This window comes from Polypterus senegalus, chromosome 1, assembly GCF_016835505.1.
Source record: "Polypterus senegalus isolate Bchr_013 chromosome 1, ASM1683550v1, whole genome shotgun sequence".
NCBI lineage: Eukaryota > Metazoa > Chordata > Cladistia > Polypteriformes > Polypteridae > Polypterus > Polypterus senegalus.
Window position 1 is genome coordinate 102736172 of NC_053154.1, and position 21457 is coordinate 102757628.

The following is a 21457-nucleotide window of genomic DNA, read 5'->3' on the forward strand; positions in this document are numbered from 1 at the left end:
ATACCATCTGTTTTTGTGAGCAGACACAGCGTATGTGCTTCGTGAAATATGATTAAGAGCTCCAAGGGTAGACCACATCCTCCTGTCTCATGGCAGGCGATATAAAAATGGAGGTTTCTCCAAGATCAGAATTTAATTCAGCAAATACTTACACCTCAATTCTTGAGCAAACTCTTTTTCTTGGTTTTAACCCTTACAGATTAATCCTGTGCCAGGTTATAGGGCATGGAGCGGAGCAACACAGGTAGCTGAGTGAAGCAGCCCAGCGGAGAGGTCCGTCTGTCTTTGAGATGACCGACTGCACTGCAGGATGAGATAAGTAAAAGTTAATTACACGCAGAAAACAACACTAAAAATACAGCCTTTCAGCCGTTGCAACTTCAATGATGATCTGATAAAGCAAATGGAAACAAACTCAAATAAGAAAGTGTTAAAAGTGTTGGTGTGAATGGGGACCACCTGAATAGTTCAGGGTGTAAATGAAAAGATCTGTAGGAGGCAGGGGAGACCATCAGAAGTGTGCTTTAAAGTGGCCGTGACCTCCAGTCTCCCCCAAGTGCGGTCTAATAAAAGGGGTCCTCCTTCCCACATTCACGTACACTTTAGCACAACAGTGGTCCTTTGGTAAAAAGTTGCACTTTTGCTATTTATGTCCACTACAAGTACAGCAGACACAGTGATGTATGGCCACCCACTGAGCGCTGTGGCTATGTGCTTATCTCATATTCCTGCACTGGGGTGAAGAGGTGACAAAAGTGGATACGAACAAAGGGAACCCATTGCTGCTCTTGTTTACTGCCCAACACATAGAACTTCACTTACCTTTTAAACAAAAGAGCCTGACTGTGTGTGACTGTGACAACAGTAACTCAGAAAATACCAGAGAGAGCATTTCGAGTTGTGTGACAATAGTCAAAAGGGAATCGTTACATCGTCCTGATCAGCAGAAACACATGCTTTGAATGACCTAACCTGACCCATAAAATAAGGTAAAAATACACAGCACTTAAAGAAGGAGAGCCAAATCACCCCACAATATGTCTGGAGTAAATGACACATTATATTGGTGGCAGCTCTCCTCCTCCTCATACACAGTGTAAATATGGTGGTGCAGCGGTTTGTGCTGCTGCTTCATGAATCTTCTGGCTTTGAATCCTACACAAGTGATGTTGCTTTTCATGATCTCCCCATGACATGCATGTCATAAATTGACCCCCATGTAAATGTGTGTGTGTGTGTAACCTGAGATGGACTGGTGTCCTGTCCAGGGTGTTCCCAACATTGCATCCAGTGCACCCAAGAGACACTGAATTGGATTTTTTGGGTTTGAAAATGTCAATTTTGTATGTGTGTCTGTTAACAAGATACACTCTGCATTATTGGGGCTTTGTATGACATCACACCATCACGTGAAGCACACACAGAGGTTCAAAAAAAACCACCTCCTAGAGTATGTGGTGGATCATGAAAGGAGGAACATTCAGTACCTAACCAGAGCGGTTTCACCATCTCAAAATGTGCTGCAATCGATCCTGAATTATTACATGTCTCCGAAACTTGAACTGGCACAAGATTCATCCTGCAGTTCAAAAGCTGCACGGTTTTGTTATTGACAAACTATCTGGAAAAGTTGCTGGATGAAAGTGAAACCTTGATACCTACAGAGAAGCTTCGAAACCAGTACAGTACGTCTTAACTAAAGGTCAGCTTTCCGGCCCTGTATCCAGTACTGCTGGACTAGGCGCCAGTCCTACACACCCTCAGAATGACTTAACTCAGGTACACCATGGATGGAAGGATATTTTATGTTGAAATGGACAATGAATATAATTTACAAAAAATTACAAACAGAAATTGTTTTAATGATGCTATTAGAAGGACTTTTTCTTTTCTTTCCCCATGGCGAACAGAATGATTACAGCTTTTCAGCTGTGGATTCACTGGATCAAAATCACAAACTGATCCCAAGTGCCCAATTTTAAAACACAATTTTTTATTTTACAAACAATGACGAAGCAGTTCAAAACTGGTGACTATAATGACTTCAGAAATGGCAATGAGCTGAGAATTCAGAGCAATCGCACAGGAGACTGAGGCGTTCCCATTTATTATAGCAAGAGGAATTTGAAAATGTTAGTCGTGCTGCCCCTCAGAGGGCCGTATGTCCAAGCAATACCCCAATATTACACTTTTCAGTCTTTTTTTTTGTCTGGCAGTCTTTCAAACAGCCGATGATGAGGATTTCTTGTGCAGCAGGCGCACGGAGTGTGTTGACCGTATTTTAGTCTCGTAGCGTGTGAGGCGTGCCAAGTTACCGGTGACAAATTTATTCCCACCCACAGAATTGTTTGACCTCAAGTAAGCACCAGTTACAGTGTAAAAAGGGCATTAGTCTTGAAACGTCTAATTCAATTCAATTCTTGGCAGTCCTTTAATGTAATGAAGTTGTTATGAACCAGAAACCTTGCTTTGTTTATCTCGAGTCTGATCCCAGATTAGCTGTTCAAATGCGTTCTCGTCTGTCTGTGCCTTCCCAATCACACCCATGGATTCTCCGACAATAGCCCTTGTTCTGATGCAGCCAAATCCAGAGCTACACCACACAGCAGCTCAGCACCGTGCACAGCTAAGACCTGGGGCTAGTCGAGCATCAGTGGCTCAGCTCAAGGTTCACATTATTGCTGAAGTCACAATTAAGGTTTTGCCTCTGCATTTTAGAATACAACCAGCACAAGATATGAAAAAAAAATGTTGAATTTCACAGCAAAATGATTCAGGAGCTTATAAAATGATACAAAGCAAATGGCAACCTTTAAACGTTCAGCTGCTATGATGTGATTGGATTTACAAACTTTACCTCTTCTCTTCACAATTTCTAGCAAGCCCCAAAACTACATATTGCAACAGATTCTCTTTATTGTGTAACATAAAAAATGGAAAATCATTCTAACGACACATCCTACCCTAAAAGATGAAAGTCAGAGAAGCCCTGTTCTTCTTCAACAACACGTCAATGTCCGTACTTTCAGCTTTTCCTGTGGACACACATTGAGGATCAGGAGATTTGTTTCACTTTTTTTTCCAGCTGTCACAGGATGTTAAGGGTCCACAAATGACTTAAGGGACAATTTTGTTTTTGCATGTTTTATTATTTTCATGAGGATCTTTGGTGTTCCCACAGCACTTTGTTGCTTTTTAACTATTATTCTCCATTTTCTCTAAAATAGTTACAAAAAAAAAATAAAAATAAAAGAGGAAACCTTTGAAATCACAATCTTTCTACCAAAGACAACGCTCGTTGATGTCACTAATAACTTCTCGTGCACTCGGGAGTTTGTGTATTAAGGGGTGGGGGGCACACACGCAGACTCGACTGCAGGAGTGGCGGTCAAGTGCCATGATTGCCAAGTGGTTCCACAGATTCAAGTCACAGTCTTGTGCAAATCCATTTACAAAGTGACACAGCGCAGGCCACACAATGGTATGCGGGTAACGATGTGGATATGAAGAGCAAGTCTCCACCGCAGTAATGGGTAAACAGCCAAAGCTAGATCATAAGTGTAGCTCCACTGCTGGCCTCTAGTTCACATCCAAAAAGCTCTCTTACAAAAAAAAAGAAGAAAGAAGAAGAAGAAGAAACGGGTCCTGCAGAAGGCACAGGAGAAGCAGTTGACCTTGGAATTCTCACAACCTGCTCAGAGCAGATGCCCAAACTACTCTTTCAGCACCATCTGAAGCTTAGGGGAGCTGCATATTTATAGAGGCGTCTGTGTATCATTACTTTTAACTACTGTTATGAAGGGGGGCTTGAGGAGTAGCAAGTCGGGAACAAGACTGCGGCAATCAGCTTGTTCTGCTGCACCACAAGGAGATAAATTAGTGTTCGAATGCTTAGGTAATTGGGGGCATGACCGTCAAAGGCTTCTTTCAACTTAATTCTCCCTAAAATGGAAACAAGCAGAAGTTAACCGTGAAGAGTCCATCAGATTGTGCATGGAGGCAGATAGCAGGGAGCAAGAAGCAGTACTGACAACACCCTGTCAGAACCCAGGTACCAAACAACACCAGTTCCACTCACAGCTGCCTTTTGTTAAACTGGAATGATCACGTTACCCTCTCCTCATGGCTGTAAGCAAAAACTAAGACAGGTTACACAGGTGATGCTGTGCACACAGACCTCTTCCTGCTGGGTGCCAGCCTTTTGGCTCACTCTCTGCACAGCTTTACCGACTGTATGGGTCCCCTAAATAGCTGCTGCTGCTACTGAGAGTCGAGGAGTCAACGGTCTCACTCTCTGTGCGGTTGTTCTCAAAAACATCATCCATGTCCGTGGGATGCCCTCCCCCAGCACCAGAGGGACCTGCTCCCTCAGAAGAGAAAGCAGCAGCGAATTGCAAAGGAGGCGGTTGCTCGCTAGGTTCAGGAAGGACATTCTGAGGTTCCCCAGGCTGACTAGTCAATGATAAGGTATGAGAAAGGACTCTGCATCGGCTACTGCCAGGATCACCAGAAGGTGCAGGGGTGGGAGGTGGAGACGAATCTCCCGTTGGCCTAGCTCCTGCTGAATCAGTTCCAGTTTGTGAGCCGCGATGAATCCTGTGACTCACGATGATGTTGTTGCCAAAACCTCCCATGGATGCCATAGTGGTGCTCTGCTCCCTCTGCACAACTGCTGTCATGCCACCTTCTGCAATCAGGCGACGGATTCGGGATAGTGCATCTTCTCCTGAACTGAATTCTGAGCCCTCCTCTGTTGGGTGAAATAAAATGTGATTAGACAAAGGCAATCTGAGACGTCTGCACAACGGGCTGTCAGCCTAACTGCAGTGCCTGGTCATTTCACTAGCACACCGAATTATCGATACCATGCTAACAAATGGTCTGTAAACTGCGAGGATCAGAATATTTACAGCAATGGGTCAGTCCAATGGACTCTAAAGATGAGCATCAACTGATTTAAAACATTACTAAATACTTGATTAGATTCATGAGATAATAACATAAAGCGTCTTGCTAAACTCTAAGTCCAGAAGCGTCATGGCAGTATACCGCTGTGCTGAAAAGAGTTCTCTCTCCTTCCAGAAGCGCACACATTTGTCAATGTGTTCAAAAGATGTCTGGAGCGACTTACTCATCCCGGAAAAGGAAATGCTTTATCTGGTGTGCTCTACTTCAGCTGCGTCCTTAATAGTTTGCATTAAGCAAATATTTGTAAAACAGACTTTCCGATTCCCTTCAGAGTCCCATCTTTACACTTCAGAGTTCATGTCATTGCTGTGAACTGACAAACCTGACAAGTGACGTATTTTGTTGCATGTCTTCTCAATGTTAAACAAAGCACCATGTAAAAATCATTCCATCACATTATACCAGTCATAATACTAATATAAAAACAACACATAAAATCCATATTTAGTCTATTTAAATTTTGCATTCTGAGGCAGACATTGCTATCTATGAATATTTGCTACCAATGAACTGTATGATTTAAAATAATTTTTTTTGTTATTGAATCAAACATGATTTAAATTTCTTATAGCCAATTATAAATCGCTTTTTATTATAGTGCCACCTATGTAAAGAAAATACAAAAGGAAATCGGAAAGTCCTAAGTGAGAAACCTATTCCTCAGTCACTAAAACCAAGGCTAATTTCCAAGTAGACAGAGGGTTGTTGCTGATATTGCAAGTAGACACTGGGACAAGGGACAAGAAAGTGGCAGTTAATAGAGCCCCCTAAGCTGTGCTCGAAGGTACTGTTTACAAAGACGGTGGCTCAGACAATGCGAGTGCACTTCAATCTTATCTCTTGTGGTTTCCCTCTGGAAAGCACAATTCTTTCCACCAATTTCTTGCTGTAGCTTTCAGGCAACTTAATGACTTTTCTTTCACAGAAAAGAATGTCTACAGCAGAACATGAAGCGGTATCTGACAATGCAGCCCACATTCGAAGGCATGTGCCACCTTTCTTGCATGCCATTTAGCACTGCATTTTCCAAAGCGGCCATTCATCTTGCTTTCAATAAATATGGACATGACCTAAAGTATTAAAAATCAGTTCAGTTTGTCACGTGGGAAGAATCTGGAGAGGGAGGTGTGAGAAATAAATGTTCATCCTGAAACAAAGAGATGCCAGCCCTCATCCTTGCCAACAACAAATAGGGAAATGAGAAACTTAAAACTTTTCAGTTCTAGAAAAAGTGCAGATATAAATGGAGACAGCAGGCAAGGATTCTTACTTCAGAAACAGTGGACTGCAGAGCATGGGAAAATGGACATCAACAACACTGAACAGTGCAAAAGACAAATGAATTGTAATGTCACTGAGAAACAGACAACACAACAATTCCATAGAATGGAACACTATGCATGAAGTGCTTCAGTCCACTGCAACAGAAAGGTAAAGGTGATAAAATGATACATTATTGCCAAGAGGGATAATGAGGTACAATACAAAGACAGAGAGAGAAGAAGGAATAAAGGAGGTACAATGGACAACTAATTCTCCAAAGTAATACGCAATCTATGGGTAGCATTATTTCAAAGTGTTTTTATTTTCCCCTCTATAGAGACCAAACATTAAAGTTGTCTCATTTAACTTGGGTGTGGGTACAAATTTCAATTCCTACCTTCTGTAGCTCGTGAAGTGCTCGGTGCTGCAAGCTCCCGATCTGTCTGTGTCTCCGCATTCTGAAGCTGTAAAATGGGTGTCTGAGTACCCTGCGAGGTTACTGAAGGCGCAGGATGTCGTGGCTGAAGACCAATAGCATTCATCAGACCCATGTCTCTGTCCCTCCAAGAAGTACGACTGGTACTGAATAAGAAAAGCAATATGGTTAAGCTAGCCAGACTATAGAGTATCCAGAGAATGACCAAAATAAAGAAACAATACATCTGTGCTAAACTTAAAAAAAAAAAAAAAAAAAAAAAAAAAGCATATCAGATGAGGAGTTTGGGGTGTTCATTTGATTTTCAAATTTGCACTACATAAAGTAACAGGAAAAAAGGCAGTTTAACCTGCTTACGTTTGCACATTATTTGTCTGTGTATTAGATAATTAAGAGGCAGATCATCTCACCCTGGTCTCTCTGTGGTGCGGTTCGAGCTATTGTTATTTACTGTGAAAATTGCTTCATTCAGCTGATCCCAGAAGTACTCAGCCCCAGAATTTGATGCTCTTTAATCAAAGAAAGGAAAACGGGTCAATGTAACTTCAAAATACAATCTACATGTTGAAAATATAGTACTAACATTAGAAAGGCTGATATAATAGTAAAATGAATTTAAGCCCTGAAGGAAAAATAACAATACAGAGAGTGATTTATTAGAGCCAAAGCCATCCCATCCAATATGCGTGATAAAATTTGGAGTTCTTGTAAACAAAGCGAGCACGCAGTAGGTTCAATGGCCTCTTTAGATATCCTAATAATCCTTTCCTTTAAATATTTAAACTGAGTTAGAAAGAAAAAAAAAAAGCATAACTTACACTGGCCGGCATATCACAAGATCTCCCTTGTTGGTTCCATAAGCCAAGCCCAAACCTGGCTCTGGCAGCCATCGAGCAGAGTTGATGCTAACATGCCTTCTTTGGTCTGCTGGCATGGGGTAAAGAACGTTGAACACTCTCTAAAAACAAATGGATAGTCTTTCAAAAATGTTGTTAAGGCAAAGGTCTGCACTTGCACTACCAGAATTAGGCCAAGATGGTCAAAAATGCCATCAGGTCCACTGAATGGCAAAGGTAACTTTCAGTTAAAACTGTTAAGATTTACAAACAAAAAAAAAAAAATCATAATCTTCTGTTGGAGAAGAAAACAAAAACTGATACAAGAAGCTGGCACTTGGTAGCTGTACTGCCAGGAAGCATAACAGGGAACAGATATGCGATAAGGGAAATGGCAAATGTAAACTTAGACTACCTGTTGTTATGGTTACACATGCAGTCCTACTGGCCTCTGTTTTGCCCTGATAACCCTACCTTGTGGGCTTATGTGTTGACACCAACATCAAAAATAAACTATTTAAGTTCTGCAGTGGGGTGAGGAAAAAAGATTCATCCACAGGAAGCCCAGACCTTTTGATGTCCACTGCTTGTGAATTGCTCAAAGGACACTCCTGTTCAGTGAACTTCCAGTTGATACCCTCAAGTAAAGCCAGCAAACAGCCAAGCTCTAACTTACAGGCTTGAAGACACTTTGCTCTCTAATATTTTGTATGCTGTGCACACAATTTCCATAGCTGATAGCCTATAAAGCACTTCCAGTAAGGTGCCAAAAAGACCGCCATGACTGGCTCATTGGATATTTTTGATTTCTTAATACCAACACCTGCACCCCTACAACTTGTCATTGTAAAAGCAAGTTTGCATTGTCATGAACACAGGACCCTTTCACTTCCTTTGTTGACGGAGTGCTGAAGAAATTTTTTCCGCCTGATGGTTTGCAGGTACACTGAGGGGCACAATGTACGATAGTACAGAATTAGTCATACAGTCGAAAATATGTCCACATATTAATTATTATTCAAAACAGAAGACAGAAATACTGAAAGGACAGAGCTTAAAAATGACCTACTATAAATGGCATCCTACTGGCACAGCCTTTCTGAAAAGCTCTAGATAAGACACTCAATAGGAAACCTTGTGTACAGAAAATAAGGCCTAAAATATCTAATATTTAACAGAACAAGTTCCTAGAAAAGTCTAGAACAATGGCTAGATCACTTATGGAAACTGCTGGCTATCCAGAGGGTCTGCTTTTAGAAGTTACTTACCCTCATTGAAGTCTCTCCACCATGTGGCTGATGTAACCGGAACACCTGGGCAACCATGTGCTCTGTGGTCGGCTGCAAAAGGATCCTACGAGATGCCAGTCCCACCATCACATAGCGGCCCATGGGAGACAAACTAACAGAAATTGCATTGGGACCTGAGAAGACAGACATAGTAAGTGTAAACATGTGCACATGTGGTAGGACCAAAAACATTACTAGACAATTTTACAATGTGGTAGGAAGTATAACGTCAAAATTTCTTTGCTAAAAAGTCTATGTAGTCAGCATCACATTGTCAAAATAGTATTAAAAAAGGAAGATGACCATTAGTTATTTACATGTACAGTAAAACAAAACAAAAAAATATTGCTACAACTCTAGCACATGCAAGTCAAGTGATCTTGACACTGTAAATTAGTTATGGGAACTGAAAATGCAAACTTGTAATACTCAGCATAGTTCCTTAGTCACCAGATGTCACATCATCTAATTTTCTCTCTGCAGTTGGTTCCTCCAAAATGGGTCTTACCGAATCTCTTGGTGTACAGCATTTCTCCCAGATTGTGTGGTGCCAGTGAATACACAGCCAAGATGCCTTCATCTGGGAAACCCCTTTGGCTGCTAGGAATAAAAACAGCCAGGAGCTGCCCATCAGCAGAGATGTCACAGCTTGCGTCGTTGTAAATCTTACAGTTTGGAACCAAAACGTTGATAAAGGCTGTGGAGAGAAGTGGCAGCAAAACAAATGAGTATTCAGACAGTGGAAATGTGGTTTCTCTCTTGTACCTGACCCTGCCAAACTACTGAGATGTAAAAAAGAGTGATGGGTTACTGAACCCACTTAATGCAATTTCAAATTTCAAAATTCTAAATGGTAACCACACCAATCCCAGGATAACCTGCCAATCCACTGACTGGCACACTCTCATTCACTAACAATGGGCCTATTTAGAACAGCCAACAGACCCGACATGGATGCTTTTAGGATGTAGGAGAAGCTGAAAAACCCTACAAAGAGAGGTATGTGCCAGCTCCGCGCAGACAGTGAGTGTACTGGAATTCCAGTCTCTCACAATGGTTCATGTTTCTACAGGTCTAACACTGTCACGCTCTGACAATGTAGTGTCAAATCCATGGGTCCTAAATGATGTAAGGTAATATGCAGCTCATACTCTTTGCCTAGCATTAGTGCTATCTCCACTATTACTAATTCATTTATTAACAATATGTAGTGCACTGGACTTGCAGAGCACATCTGGAATGATCTCCTTAATCGTGGTCTACTCTGCAAAGCCTCTGAGATGCCCTTTTGCCCAGGAAGTAATTGTTCTATTTGCCTGTTCTCACGCAATGCAGCCTAACACATGGATTTCTTTCTAGAGAAGGAATGCCTGAGCAACTTCTTCCTTTGTCTGCCCCATAGAGACAGACTGTACAGATAAGAAACAAATTAAACTTTATGACATAATGTAATAGATAAAATGCATATATCAAATATTTCTCTGGGGTAATCTGCAATAGTTTTATCAATATTTTTTTAGGAGGATTGTGGCAAAGGAGTTCTTTCAGTATTTCGTGAGCAAATTAATGTGCAGTTCTTTGACTGCTCAAATGCAAAAACAACAAAGAAATATATACATATTTACATATTAGTTCATTTGGTAATTTGAGTACTGGCATCCATCCCTACTAGTCCATAACTCCAAAGGCATTAAGACATGTACAGTGCATCCGGAGAGTATTCACAGCGCATCACTTTTCCCACATTTTGTTATGTTACAGCCTTATACCAAAATGGATTAAATTAATTTTTTCTTCAGAATTCTACACACAACACCCCATAATGACAACGTGAAAAAAGTTTACTTGAGACTTTTGTAAATTTATTAAAAATAAAAAAATTGAGAAAGCACATGTACATAAGTATTCACAACCTTTGCCATGAAGCTCCAAATTGAGCTCAGGTGCATCCTGTTTCCCCTGATCATCCTTGAGATGTTTCTGCAGCTTAATTGGAGTCCACCTGTGGGAAATTCAGTTGATTGGACATGATTTGGAAAGGCACACACCTGTCTATATAAGGTCTCACAGTTGACAGTTCATGTCAGAGCACAAACCAAGCATGAAGTCAAAGGAATTGTCTGTAGGCCTCCGAGACAGGATTGTCTCGAGGCACAAATCTGGGGAAGGTTACAGAAACATTTCTGCTGCTTTGAAGGTCCCAATGAGCACAGTGGCCTCCATCATCCGTAGGTGGAAGAAGTTCGAAACCACCAGGACTCTTCCTAGAGCTGGCCGGCCATCTAAACTAAGCAATTGGGGGAGAAGGGCCTTAATCAGGGAGGTGACCAAGAACCTGATGGTCACTCTGTGGAGAGAGAGGAGAACCTTTCAGAAGGACAACCATCTCTGCAGCAATCCACCAATCAGGCCTGTATGGTAGAGTGGCCAGACGGAAGCCACTCCTTAGCAAAAGGCACATGGCAGCCCACTTGGAGTTTGCACCTGAAGGACTCTCGGACCACTAGAAACAAAATTCTCTGGTCTAATGAGACAAAGATTGAACTCTTTGGTGTGAATGCCAGGCGTCACATTTGGGGGAAACCTGGCACCATCCCTACAGTGAAGCATGGTGGTGGCAGCATAATACTGTGGGGATATTTTTCAGCGGCAGGAACTGGGACACTAGTCAGGATAAAGGGAAAGATGACTGCAACAATGTACAGAGGCATCCTGGATGAAAACCTGCTCCAGAGTGCTCTTGACCTCAAACTGGGGCGACAGTTCATCTTTCAGCAGGACAACAACCCTAAGCACAAGGCCAAGATATCAAAGGAGTGGCTTCAGGACAACTCTGTGAATGTCCTTGAGTGGCCCAGCCAGAGCCCAGACTTGAATCTGATTGAACATCTCTGGAGAGATCTTAAAATGGCTGTGCACCGACGCTTCCCATCCAACCTGATGTAGATTAAGAGGTGCTGCAAAGAGCAATGGGCGAAACTGGCCAAGGATAGGTGTGCCAAGCTTGTGACATCATACTCAAAAAGACTTGAGGCTATAATTGCTGCCAAAGGTGCATTGACAAAGTATTGAGCAAAGGCTGTGAATACTTATGTACATGTGATTTCTCAGTTTTTCTATTTTTGTGTTGTGTGTAGAATTCTGAGGAAAAAAATTAATTTAATCCATTTAGGAATAAGGCTGTAACATAACAAAATGTGGAAAAAGTGATGCGCTGTGAATATTTTCCAGATGCACTGTATATGCTTTTAAAAACACAACTTACTGTATGTCTTATCATCTTGATGGTACAACATTTTAATAGAAAAGCTCAGACATGTTCAAACCTGACGCTCTGGGTAAAATTCAAAGAATGCAATGTAACTAATTTTCAACAAAGCAAAAGAAAAAAAAAACAGCACTTTAAAACAGATTTATGCCTCTGGGTTTCATCTGAACGGTGCCCGTGAAATATTGAGTTTCCATACGAAGGTTTGAATTGGCATTACTAGTAAAAACACAACCACCATTGTCTAAAGCAATTTAACAAAACTACTGCTGGCATTTACATGAGGCACCTGGGATTTGAAGTGTTTAGGTAGTCGCACAGAAGTGCATTTGCATGGAGTACCACAACAAGAAATGTCCCAGTCATCAACAGGACCAGAGACTGTGGCCATTTCTTTTTTTTTTTTTAAATCTTCAAGCTAGGTCTCATCACAGCACATCTCCAGCTAAACATCAGCACAAGTGTCCAGAAATAAGATCAAAGAATATGATACTGTATATGATGATTTGTACTGGATGTTAACATTTCTTTACCAAACTCAAAGAGGCATTTAGAGCTGGTATTCATAAATACAAGACAGCTGTGTTGGGGACCAGCAGCAAGAATACAGTGACTCTTTGGATAAAACCCCATCAATGGAGCCACAGACATCCCCGAATAAAGACGACAGACATTCCTTCAAACAAAATCTTTCTCCAGTGACAAACAATATGTTGTATTAAAGAATAAAAGGGCTTCAACAGCTTAAAAAGGCACCAATGAGTCACTTGAGTGATGAGATATCATTAGCCACAAATTTACAGAATGACAAAGATCATTTATTCTAGCTCCAGATCAAAGCAATGGCAACAGAAGAGCATTCCAAGCTCAGTTAAGAATTAAACTTTAGGAAGTGTGCTTGTTCCAAAAAGGGAAAAAACAGAAGTAATTAAAATATTTAATGCTCTATTCATTTTTCATTACAAGTGTCACGCAGTGTCTCAGCCTGGCAAAGCTGAAACCAGCCATGGATGGGAAGTCATTTAGCAACTGGGTAAATGCACAACACAGATATATCCTCTTACACCGGGCCAGTGTGGTTTCACTATGCAACCAATCAGCTCCTTTCTTGGCCCACAGGAGTAAATCTAAAATCCTGCATGAACAGAAGAGTAACACATAGACTTTACAGTGATGGTATCAAAGCAAGGAGATACTCTTAGCTGTGTTTTCTGCAAGTCCAGTGATAAATGCACATGCGGTGCTCTGCCATCTAATACATGGAGCTAAGTGATTGTAAACATTTTTCTCTGTTCACAATACTATAAATTTCATAATCATGTATATGTAATACTGAATGTATCGGCAAACAAAAGTAAATCATCATGGTTATATTTAGAAAGTATAAAAAAGGAAAGATGCATCTTGAAAACTGAGCAGATTAACAAGGATAGTAGGCTGTGAGGTTGTTTTGTGCATGTAAACTCTGACAGGGCCTGCTTGAATAGTATAATATTTACTCTATTATCTTTTTGTACACTGTATGTATGGCAGCAAATATGCTGATAAAGAAATTGGCTTGCACTGTATTAATAACAACAAGTAAGTGTGTCAGAGTACACCAAGGTTTATTTCAACTGGAAACTTTCCCATCCAGGATTGGCTTGTGCTCATCGCTCCTAGGACAGGCTCTACCCCAAACCCCCAACTACTGCTAAGAAGCAGTTATAGAAAATTCATACAGAGCACTTCGCAAAAAGTTATGAAAAACATACTTTCAAAAGACATTAAACTAAAATGTATTTTCCCCATGTGCTGAGTACAGTGAAATTCATTAATACAATAACTGAGTCTGAGAGACTTTGTAGGGCTCTTGACTATAAGGGTCTGACATTACCCGTACACATCCATCCATCCATCCATCCCCCTCTCTCACTCACTCACTCACTCTCTCTCTCTCACTCTCGCCCTGTTACAATCTTCCCTGCAGTGAACTGCTCCCAGGTGACAGATACAACTGGGTCACAGCATCACTATGGCAGATTCACAACATAGACATTCCACCTCACATTTTGAAACAATATGAAACACTAAGCCAAGTCTAACCAAAAGAAGCAGTCAAATTGGATCTGACCAAATATTTTCAATGTTCAGAGCCAAACAGCTGTACATATCCTGTTGAATAACAGGTAAAGTATCTTTACAGTCTCATCTCCATCTCTGTTACTGAAGTGAACAATGTAACCTTTTACAAACATCCACTCTGAAACCTGAGTCAACTGATAACTGGTGCATACCCTGCAATGCCTTTATTAAGTTTTAATTGCTTATGTGCAAACTCCTTACAAATGCAAGTTGCATGTACAACAAAGAACCAGAGCTTCGGTACATGATATGTAAGTTTTCAGAGCTGCCATATGTGTTATGAAACCTCTTCACTGTGTTCTGTGCACATGAATTTCCTTTTATTCTTATTTGTGAAAGTGAATCGCACTAGAAAGTCATTAGCTGAGTAACATATTACAAACACAATATAGAATTCTGGTTGAGTCAATTATTTTATTATGACTTAACCCTAAAAGGTCAGGATAAAATTATCAGTGACCAAAATTGGGTAGTTGGTATTTCAGAATGCTCCCACTGATAGCCACCTCCTCGAAAAGACATTTAAGCCTAATCCCTCATAGGAAAGATTGTACTTTTTATTGCACCTGAACAGAGTGCTAAAATAATGGATGTGAGGATCTACTTTGTATTTTGCACATTCAGTGACTTCTAGTCATAAAATATGCATTTTTATTTAAACTACAAAAATTCAAAGAATAATTTAATTATGTCATAACAGAATGCACACCATTACTTTTGTCCATATCACTCAAAATGACTCTGTTTGCAATATATATATATATGCAATACAGACAGGACTGGGCAGTCTAATGGTCTGGAATCCCTACAGGTTTTATTTTTTTTCTCCAGCCGTCTGGAGTTTTTTTTTTGTTTTTTCTGTCCACCCTGGCCATTGGAACTTACTCTTATTCTATGTTAATTAATGTTGACCTATTTTGTGTTCTTACTGTGTCTTTTATTTTTCTATTCTTCATTATGTAAAGCACTTTGAGCTACTTTTTGTATGAAAATGTGCTATATAAATAAATGTTGTTGTAGTGCAAGTTCACTCTTTCACTTGTAAGACCCCAAAACACTTTCTACCCTGCCTACACTAAAGAGCCCCTTTCACCCATGTTCTACAGTCAAACATGCAGTTCAGGATGACAAATACAGGTTCAAATTGTAGCAGCAGCTGAAGAAAAACAAAAATCAACTCTGTGTGGTAACTCATTGCATAACATACTTGTGTAGAAAATCTCAAAACCTACAGAGGCTCCAAACTAAATTTATGCCTAGCATAAAAAAATAAATTAAAAAAAGAACCTTAAGTTGTTAAATGCAACCCAGGGAATCTAACAAGCTGCATTCCAGTGTGTCCAAGAGCAAGCTTACCATTACTGATTTCTGGCAAGTCAAACTTTGTAAAGTCCCACCACTGCAGGCGGTAGGTCGTATTGGCAATGTTACTGGCCACAGCAGATTGCCCATCTCCTATTACAGCACCTATTAAATGGAAATCAGAAAATGTCAGTGAGACAGATTAGGAAAGATGGGTAAAAAGAACAAAATTACGCCACACCATATGGATACTGGAGATTTTTAGTGTCCTTTTTTTTTTTGGTAATCTAGTGCAAACTGCTGGCAATGTGTTGAAAGCATTTCAAGGGCAAAAGAATATGGATGAGGATTTCCTTTCTTTCGTGACACTCCTAGGAGTTTACTGTGGTCCACAAAAAGCTGGCAGACAACTAACTGCCTTCAACAAAGCTTCCAGCAATATTGCCAATGCAGCTGCCTGAGTTGATGAATACAATTTGTGTCTGTAAGAGCAATACATTAAGTGCGAGAAAAAGAAGAGCTCAACACACACTTATTAGTTACACCTACATGCCATAATTTTATCAGAATTCTGCAGCCACTGTGCACTTTGAAGGATTATAGGATTCATTTGTCTTTTTATCTGCACAGTTGTGTAAATGGACTAAACCTCTATTATTAAAGCAAGAGACGCTTGTCAAAGAAAAGAAAATGCTAATTGCGTTTATGCAGATGCTACATGATGTTCCAAACCTGATTCAGCCAAATCACAAAGGAATAATCTGAAAGAACACAGGGCCATAACTGAAATCCTAGCTCGAACTGGCCAATCACAGAGCTGGCAGCTGCATTAAGGAATTAGCAAACCACCCCTCTTTATGCATACAGTTTTGCGTCCCTGTTCTGAATAGCACACTAGCAACAATACTCTCCTCAGCAGAATAACATCTCCACCTTGATTTTCTTGAAAGGGTGACACTAGCACCCCCAAAGAAATTTACATTCACTTTAGTCTCCTGTAGTAAGTCCTTAAGGTCCAGATATTAAAATAAAAATTGATCTTCAAAGAGGATCACTTTATAACTTGATTAATCACTCGGGACTCCTCAACATGAACAAATCTCTTTAATCTATTAATACCCTCTGCTCCAAAATAACTATTCCTGACAAGGTCTGGGCCAGACTAGCTTGTATCAAAGATCAGTATTACCTTGTCAACAAAATGCATACAACAATCTATACCCAAATACTGCGTCAAAGGCTATAGTACTAAAGTGCAAGATTATTTGCTAGCCAGCAAAACTATTGCAGTTTAATCAATATAAAAGAAGATTATACTCGCAAATAAATCATGGGATTGAGACAGAAGAAAAAAAAAATCTGCTCCATAACCAAAACAATGGGTGGGGAAAAGAGAAAGTATTCCTGTGGCTAATAGTGAGGGAGCGCCCATGTGGGAGTGATGTTGTGCAGTATGCGGTATTTTAGTGTAATTAATTCTACTTAGTTCTTAGTCAAAACATCTATCATTTAAAGGGATTAATTAAATGACCTTCGCAGTACTTCACTTACCTATAGAGGATGAGTTTCTTTAGTAAATCATTTACTAGACCCCAGAGTAAATACATTTTTGCAAATTAATAAAATTTATTAAGATGATTTTCCTTTACAAAGAAACTACTAGGATAGTTAAATATGATTTACTGCATAAGGAAGGCTACCACATACCTTCTTCAAACAGACACACCTTGCTCTCAAAGTATAAATATTTACAAAAATAAATGAACAAGTAATGTCACTCTTGTGCTCATTGCACTCTTCAATATGTTTAATGGGGTCTTTCTACCTACAACTGACCAATAATAACAATTCTTTCCACTTATATAGTGCTTTTCTTACTACTCTAAGCACTTTACACAGTGAATGGGGAGCCACTTCAGCTAATCACCACTAATGTGCAGCATCCACCTGGATAATGTGATGGCAGCCATTTCTATGCCAGTACACTCACCACACATGAGCTATTAGGTGGCAAAGTGGTGAGAGAGACAGCCAATTAGAGACCGGGGATGATTAGGGGGCCTGAAGGATTGGGCCATAATGGTCAATTTAACCTGGACACTGGGATATACCTTGCTCTTTACATGACTACAGAGAGTCAGGACCTCGGTTTTAAGTATTATCTGAAGGATGGTGCCATTTTTACAGCATGGTGTCCCCATTGCTGCACTGGAGCATTGGGATCCACATTCAGACCACAGGGTAATCGCCCCCTGTTGGCTTCTTCAATACCTCTTCCACCAGCAACCAAAGCTTTTCTTAGATGGTTTCCCATCCAGGTACTGGCTGGGTCCAAATATGCTTAACTTCAGGTGGATGACCTGTTCTGAAGTGCATGTGGTCTGGCTGCTGACATAAAGACTTTAAGTACTGGGTCATTATGTACAATTAGGGGAAACAAGCTGAAAAAACTGACCAGTATGATGCAAGATCCATATGCCATGTACCACTTTATTGGTACAGTGTCATCTTTTAACTTTCTAGTTATCAAAAATCACTGCTTCACCGCATGATGTAATTCCTTACTGGATTTGTCGTTCCTCATATCTTTTTCACTACATACCATTTTTTATGCATCCATTCCCATTTCTGGCACATCATGAGTCACCATATCCACTTGTCTGCTCTCACACTAGTTTTTACTTATTATTTGTCATGCATTACTTTTGCATATTAATTTCATGTTTTTCTTTTTAAATAGAGCAAACAAACAATTTCTGGAAAATAAACATTTCTTTTTATTTATTTGTAGATTGATTGATTGTATTACCTATTTCCGGTGCCGCATCCGAGTGGCAGCCTTTCCAGCAGCTCCGTATATGACTTTATCTTTTTACCTTTTTATCTCTATTTTTCTCTATTTCACTGATCACTTCTACCACTTTCTTTTATGTGGAATTGCTCCCTGGACACTTTTACACATTTTTACTATTTGACATGGATTGTTACACTCCGAGAATCGCCTATTCAAGTAGTCAGCTTAAAGCACTGAGAAGAAATGCTTATGCCGGTGTGGTTCCTTATTTACCTGACGAGGTAAGAAGACGATATCGGGCAGCCGAGCGGTGCAAAGATAAAAAATAAGATTAAATTGAGACAACTTGAGAGAAAATGGCGTTATAAACCGTCGGTGTCTTCTGTGATCCTGGGAAATGTAAACTCACTACCAAATAAGATCGACGAACTGGCTGTGCTGGTGAAAAATGTCAGAACCTACAGAGAATGCAGCTTGCTGTGTTTTAGTGAAACGTGGCTAACGTCTATCATCCCAGATGCTAACGTGGAGCTACCCGGGTTTAGCACAGTTAGAGCGGACAGAGACGCAAGTACCTGTGGAAAGAAGAAAGGAGGAGGACTCGCTCTCTATGTCAATACAAAGTGGTGCAACTCAGGACATGTAAACGTTAAAATCTCCACTTGCTGCAGGGACATCGAACTGTTGGCCGTAAGTCTGCGCCCCTATTACTTGCCCAGAGAGTTTGGACACGTGATTGCTGTTATTGTTTACATCCCCCCTCAAGCGAACGCAGAGATAGCGAGTGACATCATCCATTCCGCAGTTGCTAAGTTACAAAGCAGCACCCTGAGGCACTTGTGCTAATCGCTGGAGACTTTAACCATGTAACGCTGGACAAAACATTACCTGCCTTCTCCCAGTATGTGGATTGTAACACTCGGGGAAACAGGACTATTGACCTACTATATGCAAGCGTTAAAGACGCATACAGCGCCACCCCACTGCCTGCGCTTGGGAAAGCAGATCATAACCTGGTTCTGCTTCAGCCTCAATACAAACCAAGAGTGAGGCGCTACCTACAACCACACGCTCATTCAGGAAGTGGTCCCTGAGGCAGAGCAGGCTCTGAGAGACTGCTTTGGAACTACAGACTGGGATATATTGCTGAGTCACATAGTGAGAACATTGAAGAGGCTGTTGAATGCACAACTGATTACATCAACTTCTGTATGGACATTGTAGTTCCAGTAAGAACAGTATGCTGCTATGCTAACAACAAGCCATGGATTACAAGTGACATCAAGGGCCTTTTGAACCAGAAGAAAAGGGCTTTTAAAGGTGGTGATAAGCATGAGCTGAAGTGCGTGCAGAAGGAACTCCGAGTCCAGCTCAGGGCGAAAGAGCAGTACAGGAGAAAGCTGGAGCAGAAGTTGCAGAACAACAGCATGAAGGAAGTGTGGGATGGGATGAAGATTATCACTGGCTGCAGCTCGGCGGGTGCCGCCATCGAGACAGGCGTGGAGAGAGCAAACCAAATGAACAACTTCTTTAATAGGTTTGATCACAGTAACCCACTCTCACCTCGAGTACTGCATCCTCCAACCATCCTTCTGCTGATACCAGCATAGGTGAGACATCCCCACCCACAATTACAGCAGCCCAGGTGAGCAGAGAGCTGAAAAGACTTTGTGCCAGCAAAGCAGCGGGTCCAGATGGTGTATCGCCACGATTGCTGAAGGCCTGTGCGTTGGAACTGGGGAGTCCTCTACAGCGCATCTTCAACCTGAGCCTGGAACAGGGAGAGTCCCAAGGCTTTGGAAAACATCTTGTATCACTCCTGTCCCAAAGGTATCACGTCCTAGTGAGCTGAATGACTTCCGGCCTGTTGCTCTGACGTCACATCTGATGAAGACCATGGAGCGGCTGCTGCTTCACCTCCTGAGGCCACAGGTCCATCACCCCTCGACCCTCTGCAGTTCGCATACCAGGAGAAGGTGGGAGCGGAGGATGCCATCATCTATATGCTTCATCGATCCCTCTCCCACCTGGACAGAGGCAGTGGTGCTGTAAGAATTATGTTTTTGGACTTCTCTAGCGCCTTCAACACCATCCAACCTCTGCTCCTTAGGGATAAGCTGACTGAGATGGGAGTAGATTCACACCTGTGGCATGGATTGTGGACTATCTTACAGACAGACCTCAATATGTGCGTCTTGGGAACTGCAGGTCTGACATTGTGTGCAGCAATACAGGGGCCGCGGGGACTGTACTTTCTCGGTCCTGTTCAATCTATATACATCAGACTTCCAATATGACTCGAGTCCTGCCACGTGCAAAAGTTCGCTGATGACACTGCTATTGTGGGCTGCATCAGGAGTGGGCAGGAGGAGGAGTACAGAAAGTTAATCAAAGACTTTGTTAAATGGTGCGACTCAAACCACTTACACCTTAACACCAGCAAGACCAAGGAGCTGGTGGTGGATTTTAGGAGGCCCAGGCCCCTCATGGACCCTGTGATCATCAGAGGTGACTGTGTGCAGAGGGTGCAGACCTATAAATATCTGGGAGTGCAGCTGGATGACAAATTGGACTGGACTGCCAATACTGATGCTCTATGTAAGAAAGGTCAGAGCAGACTATACTTTCTGAGAAGGTTGGCATCCTTCAACATCTGCAGTAAGATGCTGCAGATGTTCTACCAGACGGTTGTGGCGAGTGCCCTCTTCTACGCGGTGGTGTGCTGGGGTGGCAGCATAAAGATGAAAGACGCCTCACGCCTGGACAAACTTGTTAAGAAGGCAGGCTCCATTGTAGGATTAAAGTTGGACAGTTTAACATCTGTGGCAGAGCGACGGGCACTAAGCAAACTCCTGTCAATCATGAAGAATCCACTGCATCCACTTAACAGTGTCATCTCCAGGCAGAGGAGTAGCTTCAGTGACAGACTTTTGTCACTGTCCTGTTCCACTGACAGACTGAGGAGATCGTTCCTTCCCCACACTATGCGACTCTTCAATTCCACAAGGGGGAGTAAATGCGAACATTAATTTTATTTTAATTTTTTCATTTTATTACTATTTAATTTAATATTGTTTCTTTGTATCAGTATACTGCTGCTGGATTATGTGAATTTCCCCTTGGGATTAATAAAGTATCTATCTATCTATCTATTATTTGTCCTGAGTGTCTATATCT

General features: G+C 41.3%; 1 protein-coding gene across 1 annotated transcript in view; it reads right to left on the reverse strand.

Annotated features, from left to right (window-relative positions):
• Positions 1-1972: 1972 nt before the first annotated feature.
• Positions 1973-21457, reverse strand: part of ambra1a (autophagy/beclin-1 regulator 1a) — a 126022-nt gene continuing 106537 nt past the window's right edge. The window contains exons 12-18 of the mRNA XM_039754863.1: positions 15541-15651; positions 9301-9489; positions 8772-8926; positions 7486-7625; positions 7078-7176; positions 6629-6813; positions 1973-4750 (exon numbers count right to left, since the gene is read on the reverse strand). Coding sequence (XP_039610797.1) covers positions 4224-4750; positions 6629-6813; positions 7078-7176; positions 7486-7625; positions 8772-8926; positions 9301-9489; positions 15541-15651 — 1406 coding nt within the window. The 3' untranslated portion in view covers positions 1973-4223. The remainder of the gene's footprint in view (positions 4751-6628; positions 6814-7077; positions 7177-7485; positions 7626-8771; positions 8927-9300; positions 9490-15540; positions 15652-21457) is intronic.